This window comes from Macroventuria anomochaeta (assembly GCF_010093625.1).
Source record: "Macroventuria anomochaeta strain CBS 525.71 unplaced genomic scaffold BU25scaffold_2, whole genome shotgun sequence".
Lineage (NCBI taxonomy): Eukaryota > Fungi > Ascomycota > Dothideomycetes > Pleosporales > Didymellaceae > Macroventuria > Macroventuria anomochaeta.
The window spans coordinates 295687-315265 of NW_022985363.1; the positions used below are offsets into that span (position 1 = coordinate 295687).

Below are 19579 nucleotides of genomic sequence, written 5' to 3' on the forward strand. Positions count from 1 at the left end.
GTGCTGAACAGACAGGGCAAGTACGAAGAGGCGGAAACGATGCACAGGCAGACGCTGGCGACAAAAGAGAAGGTGCTGGGGCATAAGCATCCCGCCACGCTGACGAGCGTATACTGCCTTGCTCACTTCCTTGCAAAGCAATGTCGCTACGATGAATCTATTGCTCTGTATGATAGAGCATGCGCCGCGTACGGTATTCTCTTTGGAGAGGATCATCCAACTACGCGCGCATGTCGCCATCACCGTTCCAAAGCGGTTGCGTTGCAAGAGCAGTCTTGGGTTGTACTTTCTCCAGCAACGCCAGACAACGGCGTAAGCACGTCGTCCACTGGCAAGATCCCGGTGTTATCACGCAGGCTGGCAAAGCTTGGGATCAGGGAGTAGGGCGCTCGGTTGTCAACCCTCGCTTGGTAGGGCTCCAGATTACCACTGCAGCACAACAAGCTCAGGTGTCTGAGTGCCTCGCCCGGCATATGATCTTCTGATGTTCGTCTATTGTTTGACGAGTTTTTGGACGGCTTGTGCGAGCTTTCAGGTAGGTCTGAGGCTGGCCGGAGTGACGCTGCTGGATATGCCAGTGATGAAAAGTGGTATTGCAGGCGCAGCAGGAGGTGTCTGTAGAAGAAACGAAGAGTGATCAAGGCTTAGTGTCGAAGGTCTCTCTTCCAAGATTATCTGCGTCTAGGCGTGGTTATTGGCTTTGTCATGATGGAAAACAGGAATGACTTTTTGCTACGCAGGGTTTCTCGCCACACAGGGAGGGACGTTAGTGTCCGAAAACAGCTGTGATATGTCTTTCCTCACTTTGCACCTGCATGTTTGAGAAAGCAACTCTGACGGTACAGTGTTTGGGTCCAGAGTGCTAGGAGACAACGTCAGATGCTGGTCTATTCGTCTTGGAATTGAGTCTATAACAAGTCTAGTGCCGATTTTGATACGGCTGTAGACGGCGACATCTGAGCACCCTACTGCAGGCTGCCTGCGGGCCAAGATGCATTAGCGCATCCCGATACGTTGGGTCGCTTTGCACGATCTTCACTCTTAACCGTTGAAACTGCCGGACTGCATGTTTTACTGGTCAAATCTGCCTTCAGTGCATAGAGATGCAGTCTTTCTCGACTGTGCTTTCTATTAGACCCTCTGATCCTTCAGGGGACCCTCGGATCGCGAACGGACAGGGGTATTGATGAAGGGTCGATTGACAGCGTCGACGAAGCGATCGACAATATGGCCATCATAACGGCAATCCTTGTTGGAGGCTGATGAGCTGGAGGGTAGTTGGATGAAGAACGTTACATGTCAATCACAGGCCTGTAAATGTGCGAACCTATCCCGTTACACCGGGTGTCCCGGCACGTAGGGATGGACATTATCTGTGTTTGCCAGGCTGCAAGTGCAGCGTATGCTCTAGAAGCAGAACCAGGTGCCGATGCGCTTTCCCGTTCCTTTCCAGCCCTTCTGCTCCGGCTCCATATCCTCCTTTGTGTATACATCGGTCTCGAGATCCATTTCATGCGCTCTCCTGAACTTTGTCCTCTTGATCAACTTCCACAGTATGATCATGGCTACAAAGACCGGCAGCTCAAGGTAGAAGCTGACGAAATCTACCGCGCCAAAGCTCGGGCTGAAGGCCGTCCAGCCCTGTACCAGAATGATGAAGGTATTGAACACAATGCAGAGGATTGGTCCAACTGGATATGTCCAATTCCTGAACGGCAACAGATGCTCCTTGCCTTGAGCCTTGAGCCCAGCGCGGAAACGCAGCGAGGCGATGCCGATGCAGACCCAGCTCAATTGGTTGGATACGCCAACAATGTTTTGCAGCCATGTCCAGACCTGGCCAGATCCTGCGAAGGACAGTGAGAAAAGTACGATGGAAACCAAGCTGGTAGTGAGCACTGCGACCCAGGGGATCTGGTAGCGCGTCAGCCGCGTGAAGACCTTCGGTGCGTGGCCGTTGACTCCCAGCGTGTACAGTAGTCGCGACCCGGCATAGAGAGCGTGGTTTCCAGCAGAGATCACACTGGTAAGGACGACTGCATTGACAAAAGATCCCGCCGCTTTCGAACCCGCCATCTGGAAGGCGATAGTGAACGGCGATGTGCGACTCGACTTCGTGCTCAGGCTAGGGTAGTCGTAAGGGATGTTTAACCCAATCATCAGTGCTGACAGAATGTAGAACAGGAGAATTCTCCAGAAAACATTCCTGACCACCTTCGGAAGTGTCCTTGCTGGGTCTTTCGTTTCGCCGGCTGTAATAGCGATAGACTCTGTGCCTCCATACGCGAACGATGCTGTCACGAAGACAGATGCGAATCCTCCAATGCCTTTAACGAACGGCGCGTCGCCCTGCATCCAGAATTTGCCGCCGATGTACCCATACCCGGTGTTTCCGCCAGCATTGACTGCAATACTCAGGATGATGAAGATGATGATCGTCACCACCTTCAGCAGACTGAGCCAGTACTCCAGCTCACCATACGCTCGCACGTTGATCACGTTCGCGAGGACGATCAAAACCCAAACAATAATTCCCAGCGCATACCATGGAAATACGTCCGTCCAGTACTGCATGAGCAACTGCAGCGCAACTAGATCCGCTGCAGTACTCACGGCATCATTGAACCAGTAATTCCAAGTCAATGCAAACCCAAACGCATCGTCCACATAGCGACCAGCGAAGGTGCAAAACGATCCTGCAACTGGCACAAAAGCTGCCATCTCGCCGAGAGCAAGCATTGTGCTGTACACGATGGCGCCGACAATACTATAGCAGATGAGGAGAGATGCCGGACCGCCTGTCGCGAGGGCCTTGCCAGTGCCGAGAAAGAGACCAGTACCGATTGTGCCGCCGATGGCAATCATTTGCACCTGTCGTGCCGAGAGGGAGCGACGCAAACGGTCTTCATTAACGAGGACATCGTGGGAGTGAGTCTGCTCGAGGGACGCTGGTGAGCCGTCGTGATTGTAGGGTCCTTTTTCGGCGTCGCTGGTCGCCATTTCGTCGATTTCGGCTCTTTCAAATATGCTCGATGCGATCGTTCAGTTTCTTTTCACGAATGTGTGGCCTTGTGGGATCATATACAATCGCCTAGTGATGTGCTGACTGTGGAGCACAGCGCAAAATTCAAGCACCACGAAAAGCTCATGGCGAAAGCCTGGCGAAGCTTGTCAGATCGAGTCTACTGGGCGATAGCGATAAGCCTGCAACCTAGCACGCAATATTGTTGCCAGGAGATTGGTTACAAGCGGACGGTTCTTCACGGCTAGACTGCAGGGTGGTATTTGTTTGGTAAGGTGCTAGCTGGTGCGGGCTAGGGGCGAGTGAAAATCCCCACCATGCTCAACGGCCCGTCTAGCGTCACATTCTCTGCTAAGTGCACCATTTACTCGGGTGACAAAACAAGCCACACTCACGAAAAGTCTGCTTCTGCCAACTGAGATAATCGCACAACACCTCACAATATATAAGATCTAAAAATACAGGATTGTAGAGAATATCTTATTCTACAATTATGTGTTTTTCTAAGGATTAATCTCAAGTCGTTGTTGCGTGGTGTCGTGACAAAGAGGGCAACCTTGTTGGTGTTCCTCGACTTTTGGCTGGTTTAGAGTGCAGCTTTTTCTGGCACCCGAGGTGCCATTGCTTCAGCACAGACTCGAATTGCGATCGAGAAGAGTGGGTTAAAGCGTGTTGCCGTTACTATACATTGTTTTCCAGCCCTACGCCAAAAATAAGCACTTCGAAACGCTTTCCCCTTCCTAACATCGAACCGAGAGACCACACTTTGATGCGACAGGACATCAGTCAACTGCCCAGATGCACGGTCCCACTCTCGAGACCATGACCTCAGTATCCCCTCTTCATCCTCAAGAACCCCAACACAGCTGGCACAGCCACCACAATCGCCGTGAAGAACATGAACACCGAATCTGCCTGAGCCATCCTACACCGACTAACCAGCGCGTTGCCCTTGTCATACCACCAGCAGATATAGACCCCCTTCTCTTTGCCAGCGCCTCCACAGATGATATCGCTTATGAACATCTTGTGCGCGTTGATGGCCTTGTGCCAGTCGTCGTCCCAGTTCTCGGACTTGCACTGCACGCCGTTAAGTTTGATTGCCATCAACTGATGTCGTTAGCAAAGAGCAGCGTTGCTTTAGACTCGCACCTACGATGCCGCCAGCGATATTGATACCAGCGATCACCCCGTCCATCAGTACCCCGGCTGGACCCTGCAGCGCCTGCATCCAGTGCGTCGCTATCCCAAGAAGGGCAGCCACGAAGGACAGGCCCCCCACGAAAGCTACAAAGCCGAGTGTGACTGGCAGACTCCCATAGTGATGACCTCGGATCAAGGTAGTGGAGAGGCCAAAGACGACGATGGCGAATAAGGCTTGGGTGCCGCGGATGGCGAAGGCGAGGACAGGACTGGTTGAAGACATCGTGAATGGAGGTTTAAACAAGTGTGGCGGTTGTGCGAAAGACAAGAGAAGGTCAAAATCGATGATATGTGTAAAAGATGAGATGAATAGAAGCCCGAGACGATGCTCATACTTAAGCGTCCAGTCAAGATACAACATAGTTCCCCATTCAGACGCCCAGCCTGTCTGGCTACACCGGAAGAGAAGCACAGGCTCTTAGTGATTCTTCTATATGCCTGTACTTGCAGATCTAGATCTTGAAGGATGATGAGCTTCTTAAGGCGTTGGTCAAGAGTGAGTGATAGTGGTGCTGTGAGATGAGTGTGCAAGGCTGGGGTGGTTCAACATACCACTTTCGGGTTGACGAGCAGGGCAAGTGCAACATGTCAACGGGTGATGACAGGCGAGGCAGATACAGAATACTTAGCCGAGCCCAGAAATCAATCGCCAAGAGGACGTTTGTAACGAGTTAAAATTCGGTAGTTGCACGGCGAGACGCACTCTCATCCCAGTAGTACATTGTATCCAAGTCTGCCCTTCCTAAACTCCGCTCCCCTCCACTCCTACTCCAAGTAACACGGAATCCCATACACGACCGCCGCAGCACCATTGAGGTACTTAAGGTAACACGCTTGCCTCGCATCCCTCACAGCCTCATCGAGTCCCACGCCTCTCCTGCACTCCCCCTTCCTCTCACCCTCAACTTGCTTCGCCTTCGCCTTCCCCTTCGTACCCTTCCTTGGAGTCTTACTTGGCTTCGCATCAATCTCTTCTTGCACCTCAGGCCAAAGCCCCCAAAGCTCACCCGCCCGCACAGCAAAACGGTCACAGTCTTTGTCCGTGACATCCCACAGCATACCCACAACTGCCGGCGCGCCGGCCGTGAGGTAGGATTGCAGCATGCCGCTTGGTTCGTAGATGCCGTTCTCCGTCAGATGCACGGAAGAGCAACCGAATAAGAATGCGGTCGCGCAGCCGGACTTCATGCTGCCTTCTTCTTGCTTGCCAGGGTACAACTTGCGAACGGACTTTTGGCGCACGAATTGTGCACCGCTACCGTGTCCGAAGTATAGGAGTAGGTCGCGCGTGCCGAGAGCAGTGGAGAACTCTGTCTCTGTTGGCGGGCGCGAGTGTATGTGCGTCCAGTCGCCTTGCAGAGAGTTGAGGATGGGTTGGAGCGTCTTTGACGTGTTTGCTAGATCCCCGCCAGGGTTTAAGATGGTTGTGCCGCCGGCAGAAGCGGCGATGTAGTGCCCTGGGGCAGCTTCATCTATGCCGGAGGGCTGGAGGGTGAGGAGTCGCTCGCGCAGTGCGGCGAGCGAGGGGAGGCGGGAGACGGACAGCTTTTGGAGACAGGGAAGGGACTCCCAGGGGAAGCCATGGAGGTTGTTGTCGAGCATGAGAATGGTGTGTGGTGTAGACGATGAAGAACTGCGAGCGCCACTGTGGTAAGCTTTGAGTGCATCTTGTGTCTCAATGACCATTGCGTCGAAGTCGATTTCATCGTAGGCGTTGGCTTCTCCATTGAATTGGAGTATGTCGACAATGAAGTAGATCAAGTCTGTCAGTGCTTCGTCGAGATCAAGCTCTTCGTTCGCAATGTCTCCAAGCCCAATGAAGAGCTCTAAGACTCGTGCATCCAAAATAGGCCGCTTCGATTGCGTCTTTTTGCTGCGGGATGGTAGGTGACGGTTCAATACATCTTCAAATGCCTTTCGAAACTTGGCGAGGAGCGTAGGCTGTCGCATATGCTGAGAGAAGATACCTTTGAACCCACCGAGCCAGATGTTTTCCATGTTGACCAGCAGCTCATGGAGACGTGTATCAAGAGCTTCACGTTCGTCCCACCATTGCTGTCGTGCTTCTCTTGAGGTCATATCTTTTGCACTGCGTGTGCTGAAGTCGCTAAGCTCAATGATTTCATCGAAGTCTCGCTTGCCATCCTCGAATGTGAACTCATCCTCGTCCAAATCGCGAGAAGCATGGCGCGCAAGTGGTAAGCGTAGGACGAAAGGAGTCACACCGGCTTCAAAGCGGGTGACATATAGTTCATCGTGAGCCTCATTCAGCCCAAGTGATACGGCGGTCCAAGACTCTGGTATGGTATCGATGTACTCATGTTGAAAATCAGACGCCGACGTGAGGCTGAAGTTGGAGGCTTCGAGTAGCGGCCAACGCAGGCATTCGTCGCGCGACATTTGCTCCTTCTCAGACTCCACAAATTCTTGTGCTAGTCTCATGGCGTTGCATTTAGGGATTTCTGCTCATTGTTAGTTGAAATTTCAGATCTGCTGGTGGTTGCAAACTTACCACTTGTGTACGCAGCATACAGTGGGTGCACAGAGCCACGAGCCTCACATACAGCTGAGAGCAGAACCGTAATATGACCGAGTGCGTTGGACACCTGCTGAAACAAGTGATTTGAGCCGTGCGTAGCGGATAAAGCATGTACTTCGAGCAGATGTTCTCGTGCTTGGCGCAGCGTGTCCGTGAAGTTGATCTTTACAGCCGTTGTCGCCTTTTTGACGCGACCGCCCTTGGCTTTGGCGGTAGCCGTAGGCGTAGCCTTCTTCACAAGCACTCCTTCGGACATCCGCCTGTCCTTCGTACCAATAGCAGGAAATGCTATTGTGGACTCAGGAAGTGTGTTAAATGCAAAGTCCGCAGCAATCTGCTGGGCGCTCTCTGCAAGCATCAACTTGAACTTTGCCCAGGTGTGCTGAACGTCTCGGTCGGCGCCAACGTGAAGCTCTTGCACTCTTTCAATCAAGGCTGTTGCCGCTTTCAGATTGTCCTGCAAGAGGTTTGCATGCACACCTCGATGAAGCACTTCAGCTTGAAGAGCACGCAAGGTCGTACACTGATCTGTAGTGCTCACGGTCTCAGAGCTCGGAGCTGCAATCATGCTTTTTGGTCGACCTTTAGGAGCAGGTTTTGTAATGCTTGTTACACTTGCAGCACTTGCGGTGCCGCCTCGAGAACGAGTGCCTGTAGCAGACCTTGCACCCGCACGCGATGTTGGTCTTGAGACGGGCTTTGTTACGGGCTTTGCTACGGGCTTCTGGGCTTTGGTGGTTGCTGGTGCTCTAGCGGTTCTGGCTTTCGTGGCGTCGAGGCTCATACCAGCTATTTGCGAGGCGAGTGAATCAAGGTCCGGATGTATAGCGCCCAGAGATCTGATATAGGCTGGCCTCGTGAGATCGTCCAGAAGCTGTTCCAACACACCGTACGACGCAATTTCTTCGTCGAAATCTCCAGTGCAGTGGTGTACCCTGGCAACAGCTGAGTGGTACGCTGCAACAGACAGACACTTGCGATCTGAAGGTTGATCAAGAGCATTGAGTAGTGGTCCAGCCTTGTCAGGCCTGCCACTTTGTGCCCAGCATGCCGCCTGCCAGCTTGCGTTGTCGGTCATCAGAGAAGGCGAGCGCGTCGCCAAAGCAACTCTCTCTGCCTGTTCTGCAACGTAGATTGCCTCATGCAACAGCCCTTGGTTCGCGAAGACTTGTGAGTGTTGCATGAGTCCACGATACAGTGAAGGCACCATGAACCAGAAGTCTGCGCCTCCTAGCACATCATGTGTGTTCGAAGATACTATCGGTGCACCCTTGTCGTCGCGCATGGATGGTAGTGGGTCGAAGCTCAGCTTGCTTGAGCCCTCTATTGTTGATGCTTCATGTTCAGCGAGTGCCGCCTTCTGTGCGTTGACTTTGGACTCGAGTGCGGCCCACATACGGCGATTGAGCGTGACGCATTGCTTGGCGTATCTTGCAGCCTCTTTGTGAGATCCTTTGGAACTAGCGAGCAGGGAGTAGACATAGCAGGCATTTGCCAAGATGCTGTTGTACCGCAAGCGTTGAGATATAGTGGCAGAAGACTTCGACAAGTCCACGAAGAGAGCGTCATCGCGTGCAATGGACTCGGCAGCAGACAAGATAGATGCACTAGCAACGTAAGTAAAGCCTCATGATATGTAGTTGTTAGGGATCATACCATTTGTCAATGTTACCAATGCGAAAAAGGTATTCTGCATACGCCGTATGCCATTTCAACTTGGATTCTGTCGACACCGTTTGGCGATCGATGAGGATCTCGGCCTTCGCCAGTGACAGTCCAGCTTTGCCAGTGTAACCAAGCCGTAGAAACTGTAAAGAGAGCGCTGAAAGATTGCAAACAAGGTTCGAAGCATCTGTGTTGTTCTGCAACTCGAATATCGTAACCAAGAGGTGCAAGACAGGCAGTGCAAGGTACTCTTCGCCTTTAGCGTTGAGGCAATCGACACACGCTCGAATGTCATGAATCCAGCTATCGACACCGCCAACACGTTCGGTCAAAGCAGTCCAACTGGAAGCAGATTTTGCGAGAAACTCCCAGGTTGCAAAACATTGTCGCAAGGTCTCGGTAGGCGGGAAGGCTTGCTGCATCGCTAACTTGAAGCTGCAGAGAGCGCTCAGGTGCTCCTTGAACCTGGACAGGCTTTCATCCTCAGAAAGATCTACCGTAGCGATATTGTCTGGCGAGGTATCCAAGGGTAACAAATCGTGCGACACAATGTGTGGGTGGTCCTGGGAAAGCTGCAGCAGCAGGATGATAACCCTCAGGCGCCGTACAGGGTAGCGCCCGGGGTTATAGCTCTCAAGAAGCTGATGCGTTAGTGTCTTGATGGAGTGATTGAGATTCGAATCCCATTGTCGATTTTTGGAAAGCGTCTGAGAGAACAGTATCAGTTGCCACTCCAGGATTGCTCCCCGCACGTCGGGCTGCAGATAGGTGTCATCGTGGTATGCGAGTTCGCTGGCGCGCTTAACGCCATGAACAAGGTACGAACGATGGAGAGCTTTGAGCAATCTGCCGAGGGTACTGAACGTTCCTTCCCCTTCGAACAATGTCTGAAGCGAGTGCTGTGCCAAGCTCTCTGTGAGGGCTTGGTCATTGGAGTAGATGTGATATCCAATGCATTGTCCAAAAGCCTTGCGCGACTCGCCGGCTTTTTGGAGGTTATCCAAGGCTTCGCCTAGTCGTTCAAGCTTCATAGCCAGATGACCTGCTTCTTGCTGAGTTTCTGAGCCTTCTGACACAAGATCAATGGAACGTCGCATTGCCACCAGGAGGAGCTCTGGGTCGATAGCGGCAGCCTTTCGTAATTGCAGGTATGTGTTCCAGTAGGCGTTGGATAGTTTAACGAGGCACGACGAGACCACATCTCCAGCTTGCGGATCGGTCACTACTTCGCTCTCAAACTCCTCGCCAAGTCTTCGAAGTATGTAACAGCAATCCTGGAGAATAATGTCTAGCTCAGACCAGAGGTCAGGGCTGTTTGTCGACCGCTTGCAACATGTAATGACAGATTCAACGATGCTCTTCGTACATTTCCAGGCCATGTTGATCCGATCTTCGTGCTGTTGCTGGGGATCCAAATCTGAATCAGCCATACTCCTGCGCCCAATGAATCTTGCCGAGAAGTGTACGCTTGCAGCAATCATCGAGATGGCACGAGCTTGGGCTGAGAGGTCTTCTGAACTGAGTGCTCGGGCAGACAAGCCTGCAGCGAGCGATCGTGTTGCGGCTCGTCTCAGCGCATTAGCCTCCATGAACAACGAGTCAAGGTCAGTAGAAGATCCGCCCAGGCTTCCTTGCAAAGCCTTCAAGGCAGTACTAATGGTCTCCTCGATTCCAGGCTTGTCTTCTCCTTTGTTTGCAGCCTCCAATGAGACGGTTGCTATGCGAACGAGCCGGCATGCTTGTTTCGCCGCAGAGCCTGTAGACAAGGCACTTGCTTCAGGAGCACTCAGCCAGCGCAAGGCCTCATCAGATAACCCTGCAGCTTGCGCCAGGTTACAGAGCGTCTTGGTGATCAGCGCTGAAGAGCCAGAAGCGCCAGGTGTCAACAGCTGCTGGCCCAGTAGCTCTGTGCTCAGTGACTTCGACAAGTCGTATTTCTCCGTGAGCGACAGCTTCGACCGGCGAGCATAGGCAACCAGACACTTCGCAAATGGCTGAACAAGTTCGTGTTCCTCATTGCTCTTGTGCTTCACCAAGTCCCACCATCTTTTCCGTACCGTGAAAGCGAGGTGTTGTAGGCGAAGGACAGTCTCGGGCGAAGGCTGTAGTGGCGCTCCATCGTCTAAGACCGAGATGCTCGGGCATAGCGAGAGGACAGTCTGGGCGAAAGACTCGAGTTGTCGCGCCGCTTTCGGTGCGCCGGTCGACGTGCACGCCAGTTGCTGGAGGAGGTTTGCAGGCGAGGAGTCGTTCGATAGCTGCAGATGCTCCCAAGAGGCTTCAATAGTGGGCGCCTTCTTCAACCTCGCTATGATCCGCAATGTGTAGGTTTGAACGTTCGCGATGATCGGTAACGCAGGGCTCGTTGATTCGATGGGTCCGAAGTGTAGGAGCGACGCAAGGCTCTCCTTGTCTGCTGTCATGTCCTGCTGCGCTCCCGACTTCTTGACAGCTACACCGGCGTCCCTGGCCTCTGCATGACCAAGGAAGACCTCTAGCCTCCTTTTCAGAAGTCTGATCTCCTTGACCGCCAAGTTATCCAACCCAAGCGCCACAAGCTTTCCTATGAGTGCCAAGACTCCGTTCTCCAGCTGCAACTGTGGTCCATTTTTGCCCACAACTTTCTTAGCCTCCGCTGTTCCTAAGTATGCAAAAGCCGCTCTGGCGCACTCTGCTGTTGCTACCAGGCCGGCGTCAGGCCCACAAGTAGAGGAGGCAGAGGACGGGGGTCGTGACGACGCTGCAGTTCGCTTCGTTGTGTTCGTTGCCTGCGACACAGAGCGTTCCTTTAGGGCTTTCTGGGCGGCAGTGGGCAGTCGGGCAGCTTTGCGCGTTGTGCTGTCGCTGGTGGTGGATTTGGTGGATCGCGGGGGCGGCGTAGACGTCTGGCTCTTCAGCGCATCGGCGAGCGTCTTCAGAGAGAGATTGGCGACCTCTGTGGCCAGTATGTACTTCTCCCTCGGTGCAAGTACGGTTGGTTCCGGCTTGGGCGCATCCTTGCTTGCTGCAGCCTTCACAGCGTCTGCCTTCCTTCTCAGTGCCCCTGGGACCTTCACACCTACATTCTCCTTCTGTACCGGCTCATCGTTCCTGCGACTCAGGAGATCTCGTAGTGTGGTGACTGTTGTGTCTGTACATGACGTCGTTGCTCGTAAGTCGGTCTTGATGTTTTCGATGCGTGTGCGCGTTGATTCCGGTTTGGTGGCCATTAGTCGTCGAGCTCAGGGGCTCTATTAGGTTAAGCAGCGCTGCCTGCGCGCTTTAAAGTCTATACAAAAGCACAAAAAGATATGAGCGCAAGAAGGCGTAAAGTCGCACAGGCCGGACTCACATTGGACACGAGCCGGGACAAACGCGCCAAACAAATCGATAAGCGTGCACACACATTGCCGCATTGGGCTTAGTATGTTTCTCGAGTGGGCAGGGTCCACGGGGTCCGAGGTCGCGTTCCATCTGCATCACTACCCCACACCTCAGCACGCAATCCGCTCAGCAATTAGGCAGATCGCGCGCCTGGCCATTCACGATGGCCGTATTGTTAGCTGTGAATTTATGTCCTCCTTGAGGGTTGCCAGCCTTGTACAATGGCAGAAAACAACGCCGACTACGACCTGTCGCAGCCGATCACATCAACTTCGGGCTTGAGACAAGGACTGGCAGGCTATGGAGACCCTCACTTCTCTTTGTTCCTGCGAAAGGTCTTCATCAAAGCCCTCGGATATGGCGAAGATGCTCTATCGAGGCCGATCATAGGCATAATCAACACCTATAGTGGTTTCAACCCTTGTACGTTGATTGACACGACGACACAGGAAAGAGCATAAGCTGAACCTCGACCTAGGTCATGGCAACACTCCACAGCTCATCGAGGCCGCTAAAAGAGGCGTGCAGTTGGCAGGAGGACTGGCAATCGACTTCCCGACTATCAGCATTGCAGAAAGCTTCTCCGCCCCTACCAGCATGTTTCTACGCAACTTGATGAGCATGGACACGGAAGAGATGATTCGTGCACAGCCTGTCGATGCATGCATCATGATAGGGGGTGAGATCCTAGTATTAACAAAGTAGGCATGACTGTGACGCTGACAGTGTTTGTAGGCTGCGACAAGACCGTTCCTGCGCAGATCATGGGTGGCATATCCGCAAACAAACCAATCTTGCCCTTAATCACCGGGCCAATGTCAACCGGCAGCTATCAGGGTAAACGTATAGGTGCTTGCACAGATTGTCGCAATAATTGGGCATCATTTCGAGCTGGCCAGATCGAGATTGAAGAAATCGCCGACATCAACGAAGAGCTGGCGCCCACCGTAAGTCTTTGTCCGTAACACCTCAATTGACAGCAACTGACATACTACAGGTTGGCACTTGCGGTGTCATGGGGACTGCTAGTACCATGGCATGTCTGACTGCAGCGCTCGGTCTGATGCCGCTGAAAGGAGCAAGTGCACCAGCAGTATCAGCAGCCCGTCTACGTATAGCTGAGGAGACGGGTAGAAATGCGGTCGCGGTAGCAGCGGCCAAACGGACACCTCAAGTCATTCTGTCCCGTGGGTCCTTCCTGAACGCACTCATTGTGCTTCAAGCAATCGGTGGCAGCACAAACGGCATAGTTCATCTGCTTGCTATAGTGAACAGGCACCCTGAGCTCGAAGGAACGTTGACCCTCAAGGACATCGATGAGGTGGGTAGAACCACGCCACTCATTGTAGACCTCAAGCCCAGTGGAGACAACTACATGACGGATTTCCACAATGCGGGCGGTATGCTGGCTCTGCTACACACCCTCCGGCCACTCCTTCATCTCTCCGCCTTGACCATAAGCGGCCAGACACTTGGCGAAGTGCTCGACGCAACACCCTTCAAATCCTTCTCCTACTCGACCTCCATCATCCGGCCCCTCTCGAACCCACTCTCGTCTTCGTCCAGCCTCGTTGTCCTTTACGGCAACCTCGCACCACAAGGCAGTGTCATGAAGGCCTCGGCGTCCAAAGATCGTTCACTCTTATCGCACTCCGGCCCCGCAGTGGTCTTCCGCGACGCAGCAGACCTCGCTCAGCGCATCGACTCGCCAGACCTCGACGTAAAGGCCTCCTCGGTCTTGGTGCTGCAAAATATCGGTCCGCTTGGATACCCAGGTATGCCTGAGGCTGGACTCATCCCAATCCCACGGAAACTTAGCCACGAAGGCGTGGTCGACATGTTACGAATCAGCGACGGAAGGATGAGCGGCACGGCAGGTGGAACAATAGTACTGCATGTTTCCCCCGAGTCCGCGTTGCCGGAGGGTGTGTTGGGGATTGTGCAGGATGGGGATCAAATCACATGTGATGTAGAGAAACGGATCTTGAGGCTTGATGTCAACGACGCTGAAATTGAGAGGAGACTGCAGAAGAGAAGGGATCAGCTGTTTGGAAGTCAAGGTACACCGCCGCAACCTTCAGTGCTGACCAAGCGCGCAACTGAGAGGGGTTATCGTGGGCTCTATGAGAGGACGGTCAACCAGGCGCATGAGGGTGCCGACTTCGATTTCCTAACTGCAAGTGGACCTAAGCCTCCAACGTGAGGCCTCTTGTACGGACGTACATCGGTCTTGGTAAAATTTGTTGGGCTGGGTGGGGCCTTCTCTTATCAGAAACAGCAGTGACGTCTCCGCCGCGACCCAGTCAGTGTAAGCTTACATTGCGTCAACTTTCTTCTCTCCAACATAAACATCGCATACAACACACCATAGGTGATCCATTGCTTATGTTCAAAATGCCTAATTTGAAACCGGTCGTCGTGCGTAGCTGTCGAGCACAGTGTGACAACCATACTGACCTCACTACAGATTCAAGTGCTTCTCGTAGCCTTGGTAGTCCCGTGGCTGTACGATCGCTATGTCGCTTTCTCCCCCATGGCAGTAAACCGCCCCGGAAGCTTCGGGAACGTGCGGACTTTCGCGACACACAGGATCAAGTACCAAGACCGTGTGCGAAACTGTGAAGACGTCATCATGGAAGAAAGCCTAGGCGTCGCGTTTCTGAGCTGTGATCCAGGACGCGATCGATGGAATACTGTGATGGTGCGTTTGTTCTCTGGCACTGCAACATCCGATGAGGTACACATGTATGCTGATATCATCAGGGCACGTTCAAGCCCGAGAATTCCGAGCTCGACAATGCCAGCATTTTTCTCTACGACTACTCGACTCCTGGACTCGACGACTCAGCCCGTCTTAAGCAACTTGTCGTCGACGAACCAGATCTGCATCCCCTCGGCCTCGCCTTCGACGCCTCAACATCAACACTCTACGTCGTCAACCACGCGCGGCATCGCGGCTCACATATTCTTATCCTGCACATCGACATGCCCAGCCTCACCACGACACTGGTAACGCGCTTCAAACACCCACTCCTGCACGCGCCGAACTCAGTCCAAGTCCTTGGAAAGCATGAACTCTACGTGACAAACGATCACTACGTGAGAGCAGCCACGTCACCGCTGCTGAGCAAGATTGAAACGTTTTCTGGGGTGCCGGGAGGAAGCGTGGTGTACGTCGACACGCGCTTCCCGAAGAGCGCGAAGGTGGTTGCGCGGGTCCCGTTCGCGAATGGTATCACGCTGTTAAACTCCTCGTCACTTGCTGTAGCCTCGAGTTCAAAATCCGGCGTCTATCTTTTTGACATCAAGGAGGAGCATGACTTGGAGTTGAAAAAGGTGGTGAGGACGCCTGCAGCTGTGGACAATCTATCTGTCGACGGTGAGGGGAAGGTGTTGATGGCCGGCCATCCGTTCGCGCCCGCGTTGATGAAAGTGAGCAAGGGACGGGCGAAGTGTGATGTTCAGGGCAGTGAGGAGGAGAGGGAGGCGTGTGCGTGTACGGCGCCGAGTTGGGTTGCTGAGTGGAGCGAGGCAGAGGGGTTGAGGGAGGTGTATAAAGATGACGGGCGAGAGTTTTGCAGCAGCAGTACCGTGGTGCGAGATACGGCGAAAGGGGTGGGGATCGTGAGTGGACTGTACGAAAAAGGCATCCTGGTATTCAGAACTTGAATGCAGAGCTTGGGAGAGATGAGCAGAGCAGAGCTACAACCTAGGACAAGGTCCACTCTCCCTCACATTCCACTTCCTAAACAGTGCCTCCGTGATATCCATCTGTTTCTGTATCAACTTAGTCGCCTCCTCCGCCCTCCTATTCTCCCTCCTTCCCAACTGCTCCAAATGCGCCTCGTCGGGCCCATCCGCAATCCTCACGGTCCGCACATGCGCCCACATAGCCGCCAGCGGCGTATCCTGACAAATGCCCTGCGCACCGTACGTCTGCACCGCCTTGTCAATGACCTCGAGCGCCATATTCGGGACGAGGATCTTCGCCTGCGCGATCTCGACGAGCGCAGATTTTGCGTCTCCGGCGTCGATGGTGGCGGCGGCGTTCAGCACGATGAGGCGCGCTGCATCGATGTCGATACGCGCTTTTGCTATCCAGTGCACGATTACGCCTTGGGAGGAGAGGAGCTTGCCGAAGGGTTTCTTGTGTGGGGCATTGGCGCGCATGAGGAGCCAACGGAGAGCTTCTTCTGCCTGAGGTGCGTTAGTGAGATGTGAAGAAGGGTAAAGGGGAAGAAGGGCGTACGGCGCCGATAGAGCGCATGCAGTGGTGTATGCGCCCCGGGCCCATGCGGCCCTGCATGACCTCGAAGCCTCTGCTCTCGCCCAGCACGATGTTGTCTGTGGGGACACGGACGTCTTTGAAGATCAGATGGGCGTGCCCGTGCGGTGCTTCGTCGTAGCCGTAGACAGAGAGCATGCGCTTGACCTCGATACCTGGGGTGTTGGAGGGCACTATGATAATCGACTGCTGCTTGTACTTGTCAACGTGGTCTGGATCCGTCTTGCCCAGGACAATGTAGACGGCGCATCGGGGATCGCCAGCGCCGCTGATCCACCACTTCTGGCCGTTGAGCACGTAGCTGTCGCCGTGGCGCTTGATGCTCAGTCGGACGTTGGTCGCATCGCTACTCGCAGTGTCCGGCTCAGTCATGACATAGCAGCTCCTGATCTCGCCTCTCAGCAGTGGCTCCAGCCACCTCTTCTTCTGCGCCTCGGTGCCGTACTTGGCGAGAAGCTCCATGTTGCCTGTATCAGGCGCGGCGTTGTTTGTGGCCTCAGACGCGGTCACACATCTGCCGAATTGCTCACACATCAGGCCGTACTCAAGGTTCGTGAAGCCTGCGCCCTCTTTGTAGTGGCCCTTTGCGAGGAACATGTTCCATAGGCCTAGAGCTTGCGCTTTGGCTTTGAGGTCGTCCATGATGGGTGGGTAGCTCCAGCGGCCGGGCCCCTGGCCCAGCTGAGCTCTGTAAATGGCGTCGCTAGGAATGCATTCTTCGTTCACAAACTTCTCGACCTGTCTGACTGTCAGTAGACTTCAACGCCTTCAAAAGGTACTGCAACTCACAGTGTCAAGAGTCTTCTTTGCGCGCTCGCTGACAAGTGGCCGCACGGCAGCTGGAATCCTTTGCGATGCTGTAGTCATCTCGGGAGTGCTGTTGCTGTGTAGTGAGAAGACTATTAGTAATGGCTTCAGCCGTGATCAAATAATATATATTCGAGCTTCATCTTGCTCTTAAAATCGTCGATCATCGAATTAATGCCTCGGGTTTCGTTTGCAAAGCTTGGATTGAGCTGTGTCGGTGGAAGAGAGTCGACAGCTTCCCCCACGAACGCGATCAGGGTCGATCTAACCAAACATAGGTTAGCGGTAGATCGCGGTCTGTCGGCCTGTCGAAGGTACATCCAAACCAACATCACGACACGCTTTCACTTTGAGTTGAGGCTCTGCTCGAGTCCAGACGAGATGACAGGTCCAGCTGACAACTTCTCAGCTACTCGGCCCTGCACTTAACTACCAACTACCCAATCCGGCAAGTCCTTCTCCGACCGCCCGGCTTCCCCCATCCAGCCACCGCTGTTTCGCAACATGAATCCGCATCTACCATTTACCGTTCAGGTCCTTCAAGTCATGTCGAAGTGCTTACCTCGCGCTCGAGTGATCTGTTCGCGCCGCCTCCATGCATCAGCACAACACGCCTTATCCGCCTGTTATCCTAATCGGTGCTTACCTAAACCCAAAGCAGGCAATGGTCAGTCGCGAACCTGCAACTTGCTTGTATCAAACATCGCCGAACTTGCAACTCGCGTTTATACACTGCACAGATCGTATGTTGCACGTAGGTCCCGATTTATCGGTATTGAAGTATTACTTGAAGAGGAATGTTGGATGTTTGCTGTGGATTGCTGGACGAGGCATTGTCCGCTTTCGTACACAAGTGAGGGGCTTGGCGGGAGGGCAGCGTGATCGGTGCAGGATGGTGCAGGGCGATGGTGTGAAGACTTTGCAGGTGAGGGCTTGGTACGGGCGGATTAGGTACTGAGCTCTGAGGCTCAGGAACATGAGTAGGAGATAGCAGTTTTGCAAAAGACGCAAGCCATGCAGAAAAACAAAGACATTCAGAGAGCTTGGAGAATACGTTAAGCAGTTGTGATATGCCATTTGCCAACAGCATTGGTTTACAGCTATCATAGCTCGCAGGACAAAGACCAATCGAAAATCAGGACGGGCTGTCGACTGTGTGGCTTCATGCACCTCGTCTCGGCACTCTGATCTCTATCGCTTCCACCTCGCGATCATAGACATGGGGTCTACTGCCGCGCCGACGGGAACTCACACTAGCACTTCTCCTGCTACTGCGCGAAGAATAGTGGCCTAGCCCGCTATCCCTTCTGCGTTCTCCCAGAGCCAACTCAACGACCTCGGTAATATCCTCCTCCGCCTTGAGCTCAGCGGACTTATGGTCCTCGCACACATGTTTGACGAGTGCCTTTACGTCTCCGCATATCGTCACATCGTCGTCTGCTCGCGAGCACAGTATACACGCGTAGCCAGCGTCTGGACCACTACGATGACACTTGACGACGAAGCGAATTGAGATTTGGAAGCATCGCTCGTAGCCTGTGTCGTTCTTCAGGATCTCCCACGCCTTGCCAGGAGAGAGATGCAGGGTCCGTCTGCAGTCTGGACAAGATGGTGTAGATGCGTCAGTTATGCTTGAGCTCAACTGCTGCGAACGGTGTCGCTCGAGGTCTTGGGCGTACGAACAGTACAGTGAGTCAGCATCTGTTCGCGAGTTGTACGATGTCAGAGATCTTATGTCGATGCCAGTCATCTCTGGTCTGCCTTTAGTGAGAACTGTTGTGTTTGCTGGACTCCCTGCTCGAACTCGCGGTGGTTCGCGGTATGATACTAGAGCTGTCAGTTGCTCCTCATCTGAGTGAAAAGATCCAGGCATAGAAGGTGCACGAAGGGATCCTCTGCGAGATGTTGGAAAGTTGGTTGCTCGGAGCTCAGCTTGCTGGCGGTTTTGCAAGGCGTTTAGAATGTCGACTGACGCCGTTGCGGCTGTGTGAGATGCAGCGACGATCTTCGACAACTGCTGCTGTATCGACTCGGAAGATGTAGGACCGTATAGAAACGTCGTGAGTAGTACGCCTTGGAGTTTGATCACCTCAGACTGGAGGGAGACGTGCGACAATGCTAACTAGGTAAGCAGGTGTTCTTGAATGAACGGCAAAGTAAGACTTGCTATCTCCTACAGCGAACTCGGATCCAACGTCGCGAAGACCGTCCTCATATCTTCGCAGAAGAGCTAACTTGGCCGTCAAAATGGCTCGATTGCCGCTGACCTTGGTGTCATCGATGGACTCCAGCTTTCTCGAACTAGGATGCCCCTTCAACCGAAGCTGGAGCTCATAGTCCCTCTTATCTTTGTTCGTTAAAGTCTGGTACAGATCCCGGGTAGCATCGAAGACATCGAGCAATGTGTACACTAGACCTTGCAGAACGTCTGTTGATTCGTCGTTGTGAGTCTAAGAACATTAGCGCCTCCTCGCAACAACCGTTCCCCATGTCCACACTTACAAGAGCCCCCATGTTGTTGCTCGATTAGTGTCTAAGCCTCAGTATCAGCTCATTCCAGCAGACAAGCAGACCTAGATTGCTTAAGACAGGAAAGCTACTTCAGCGCACAGGACAGCCAACGCACCTCACGATGTCCCACGAGCCCATGCTCCAGACACTCGGAAGCGGCAATTTCTAGTAGCATCATTTTGAA

At 53.5% G+C, this 19579-nt stretch overlaps 7 protein-coding genes across 7 annotated transcripts; 2 read left to right on the plus strand and 5 right to left on the minus strand.

Annotated features, from left to right (window-relative positions):
* Positions 1-1104: 1104 nt before the first annotated feature.
* On the minus strand, positions 1105-3172 carry BU25DRAFT_405922 (uncharacterized protein). The gene has a single exon (XM_033705159.1). It carries the CDS (start codon positions 2998-3000, stop codon positions 1408-1410), a length of 1593 nt encoding a protein of 530 aa, XP_033566789.1. The 5' UTR covers positions 3001-3172; the 3' UTR covers positions 1105-1407.
* Positions 3173-3519: 347 nt separating this feature from the next.
* On the minus strand, positions 3520-4448 carry BU25DRAFT_357151 (uncharacterized protein; the record flags this gene model as incomplete). The annotated part of the gene is made up of 2 exons (XM_033703565.1): positions 3520-4132; positions 4179-4448. The coding sequence occupies 2 exons, from the start codon at positions 4446-4448 to the stop codon at positions 3851-3853; spliced, it is 552 nt and encodes a 183-aa protein (XP_033566790.1). The 3' UTR covers positions 3520-3850.
* A 542-nt stretch (positions 4449-4990) lies between these two features.
* On the minus strand, positions 4991-11696 carry BU25DRAFT_487063 (uncharacterized protein; the record flags this gene model as incomplete). Its single annotated transcript, XM_033711254.1, has 3 exons — positions 8421-11696; positions 6738-8371; positions 4991-6687 (listed from the first exon to the last, which is right to left on the minus strand). The coding sequence occupies exons 1-3, from the start codon at positions 11636-11638 to the stop codon at positions 4991-4993; spliced, it is 6549 nt and encodes a 2182-aa protein (XP_033566791.1). The 5' UTR covers positions 11639-11696.
* A 314-nt stretch (positions 11697-12010) lies between these two features.
* On the plus strand, positions 12011-13998 carry BU25DRAFT_382179 (dihydroxy-acid and 6-phosphogluconate dehydratase; the record flags this gene model as incomplete). The annotated part of the gene is made up of 4 exons (XM_033704233.1): positions 12011-12215; positions 12271-12471; positions 12528-12739; positions 12790-13998. 4 exons carry the CDS (start codon positions 12014-12016, stop codon positions 13993-13995), a joined length of 1821 nt encoding a protein of 606 aa, XP_033566792.1.
* A 122-nt stretch (positions 13999-14120) lies between these two features.
* Positions 14121-15461, plus strand: BU25DRAFT_487065 (calcium-dependent phosphotriesterase; the record flags this gene model as incomplete). The annotated part of the gene is made up of 3 exons (XM_033711255.1): positions 14121-14210; positions 14260-14493; positions 14556-15461. Exons 1-3 carry the CDS (start codon positions 14178-14180, stop codon positions 15459-15461), a joined length of 1173 nt encoding a protein of 390 aa, XP_033566793.1. The 5' UTR covers positions 14121-14177.
* Positions 15462-15477: 16 nt separating this feature from the next.
* Positions 15478-17139, minus strand: BU25DRAFT_78482 (acyl-CoA dehydrogenase NM domain-like protein). The gene is made up of 3 exons (XM_033712111.1): positions 16867-17139; positions 16042-16815; positions 15478-15989 (listed from the first exon to the last, which is right to left on the minus strand). The coding sequence occupies exons 1-3, from the start codon at positions 16942-16944 to the stop codon at positions 15495-15497; spliced, it is 1347 nt and encodes a 448-aa protein (XP_033566794.1). The 5' UTR covers positions 16945-17139; the 3' UTR covers positions 15478-15494.
* A 795-nt stretch (positions 17140-17934) lies between these two features.
* BU25DRAFT_405926 (uncharacterized protein) lies at positions 17935-19515 on the minus strand. The gene is made up of 3 exons (XM_033705160.1): positions 19387-19515; positions 19052-19334; positions 17935-19002 (listed from the first exon to the last, which is right to left on the minus strand). Exons 1-3 carry the CDS (start codon positions 19396-19398, stop codon positions 18047-18049), a joined length of 1251 nt encoding a protein of 416 aa, XP_033566795.1. The 5' UTR covers positions 19399-19515; the 3' UTR covers positions 17935-18046.
* Between the last annotated feature and the right edge of the window lie 64 nt (positions 19516-19579).

Bases quoted from the DNA above. Each gene is read 5' to 3' on its own strand.
- BU25DRAFT_405922 (XM_033705159.1), bottom strand. From the start codon at position 3,000: ATGGCGACCAGCGACGCCGAAAAAGGACCCTACAATCACGACGGCTCA.
- BU25DRAFT_78482 (XM_033712111.1), bottom strand. From the start codon at position 16,944: ATGACTACAGCATCGCAAAGGATTCCAGCTGCCGTGCGGCCACTTGTC. The intron at 16,816-16,866 runs GTGAGTTGCAGT...ACAGTCAGACAG, and splicing joins CAAAGAAGACTCTTGACACT to GTCGAGAAGTTTGTGAACGA. The intron at 15,990-16,041 runs GTACGCCCTTCT...AACGCACCTCAG, and splicing joins GCATGCGCTCTATCGGCGCC to GCAGAAGAAGCTCTCCGTTG.
- BU25DRAFT_405926 (XM_033705160.1), bottom strand. The intron at 19,003-19,051 runs GCAAGTCTTACT...TTACCTAGTTAG, and splicing joins CGAGTTCGCTGTAGGAGATA to CATTGTCGCACGTCTCCCTC.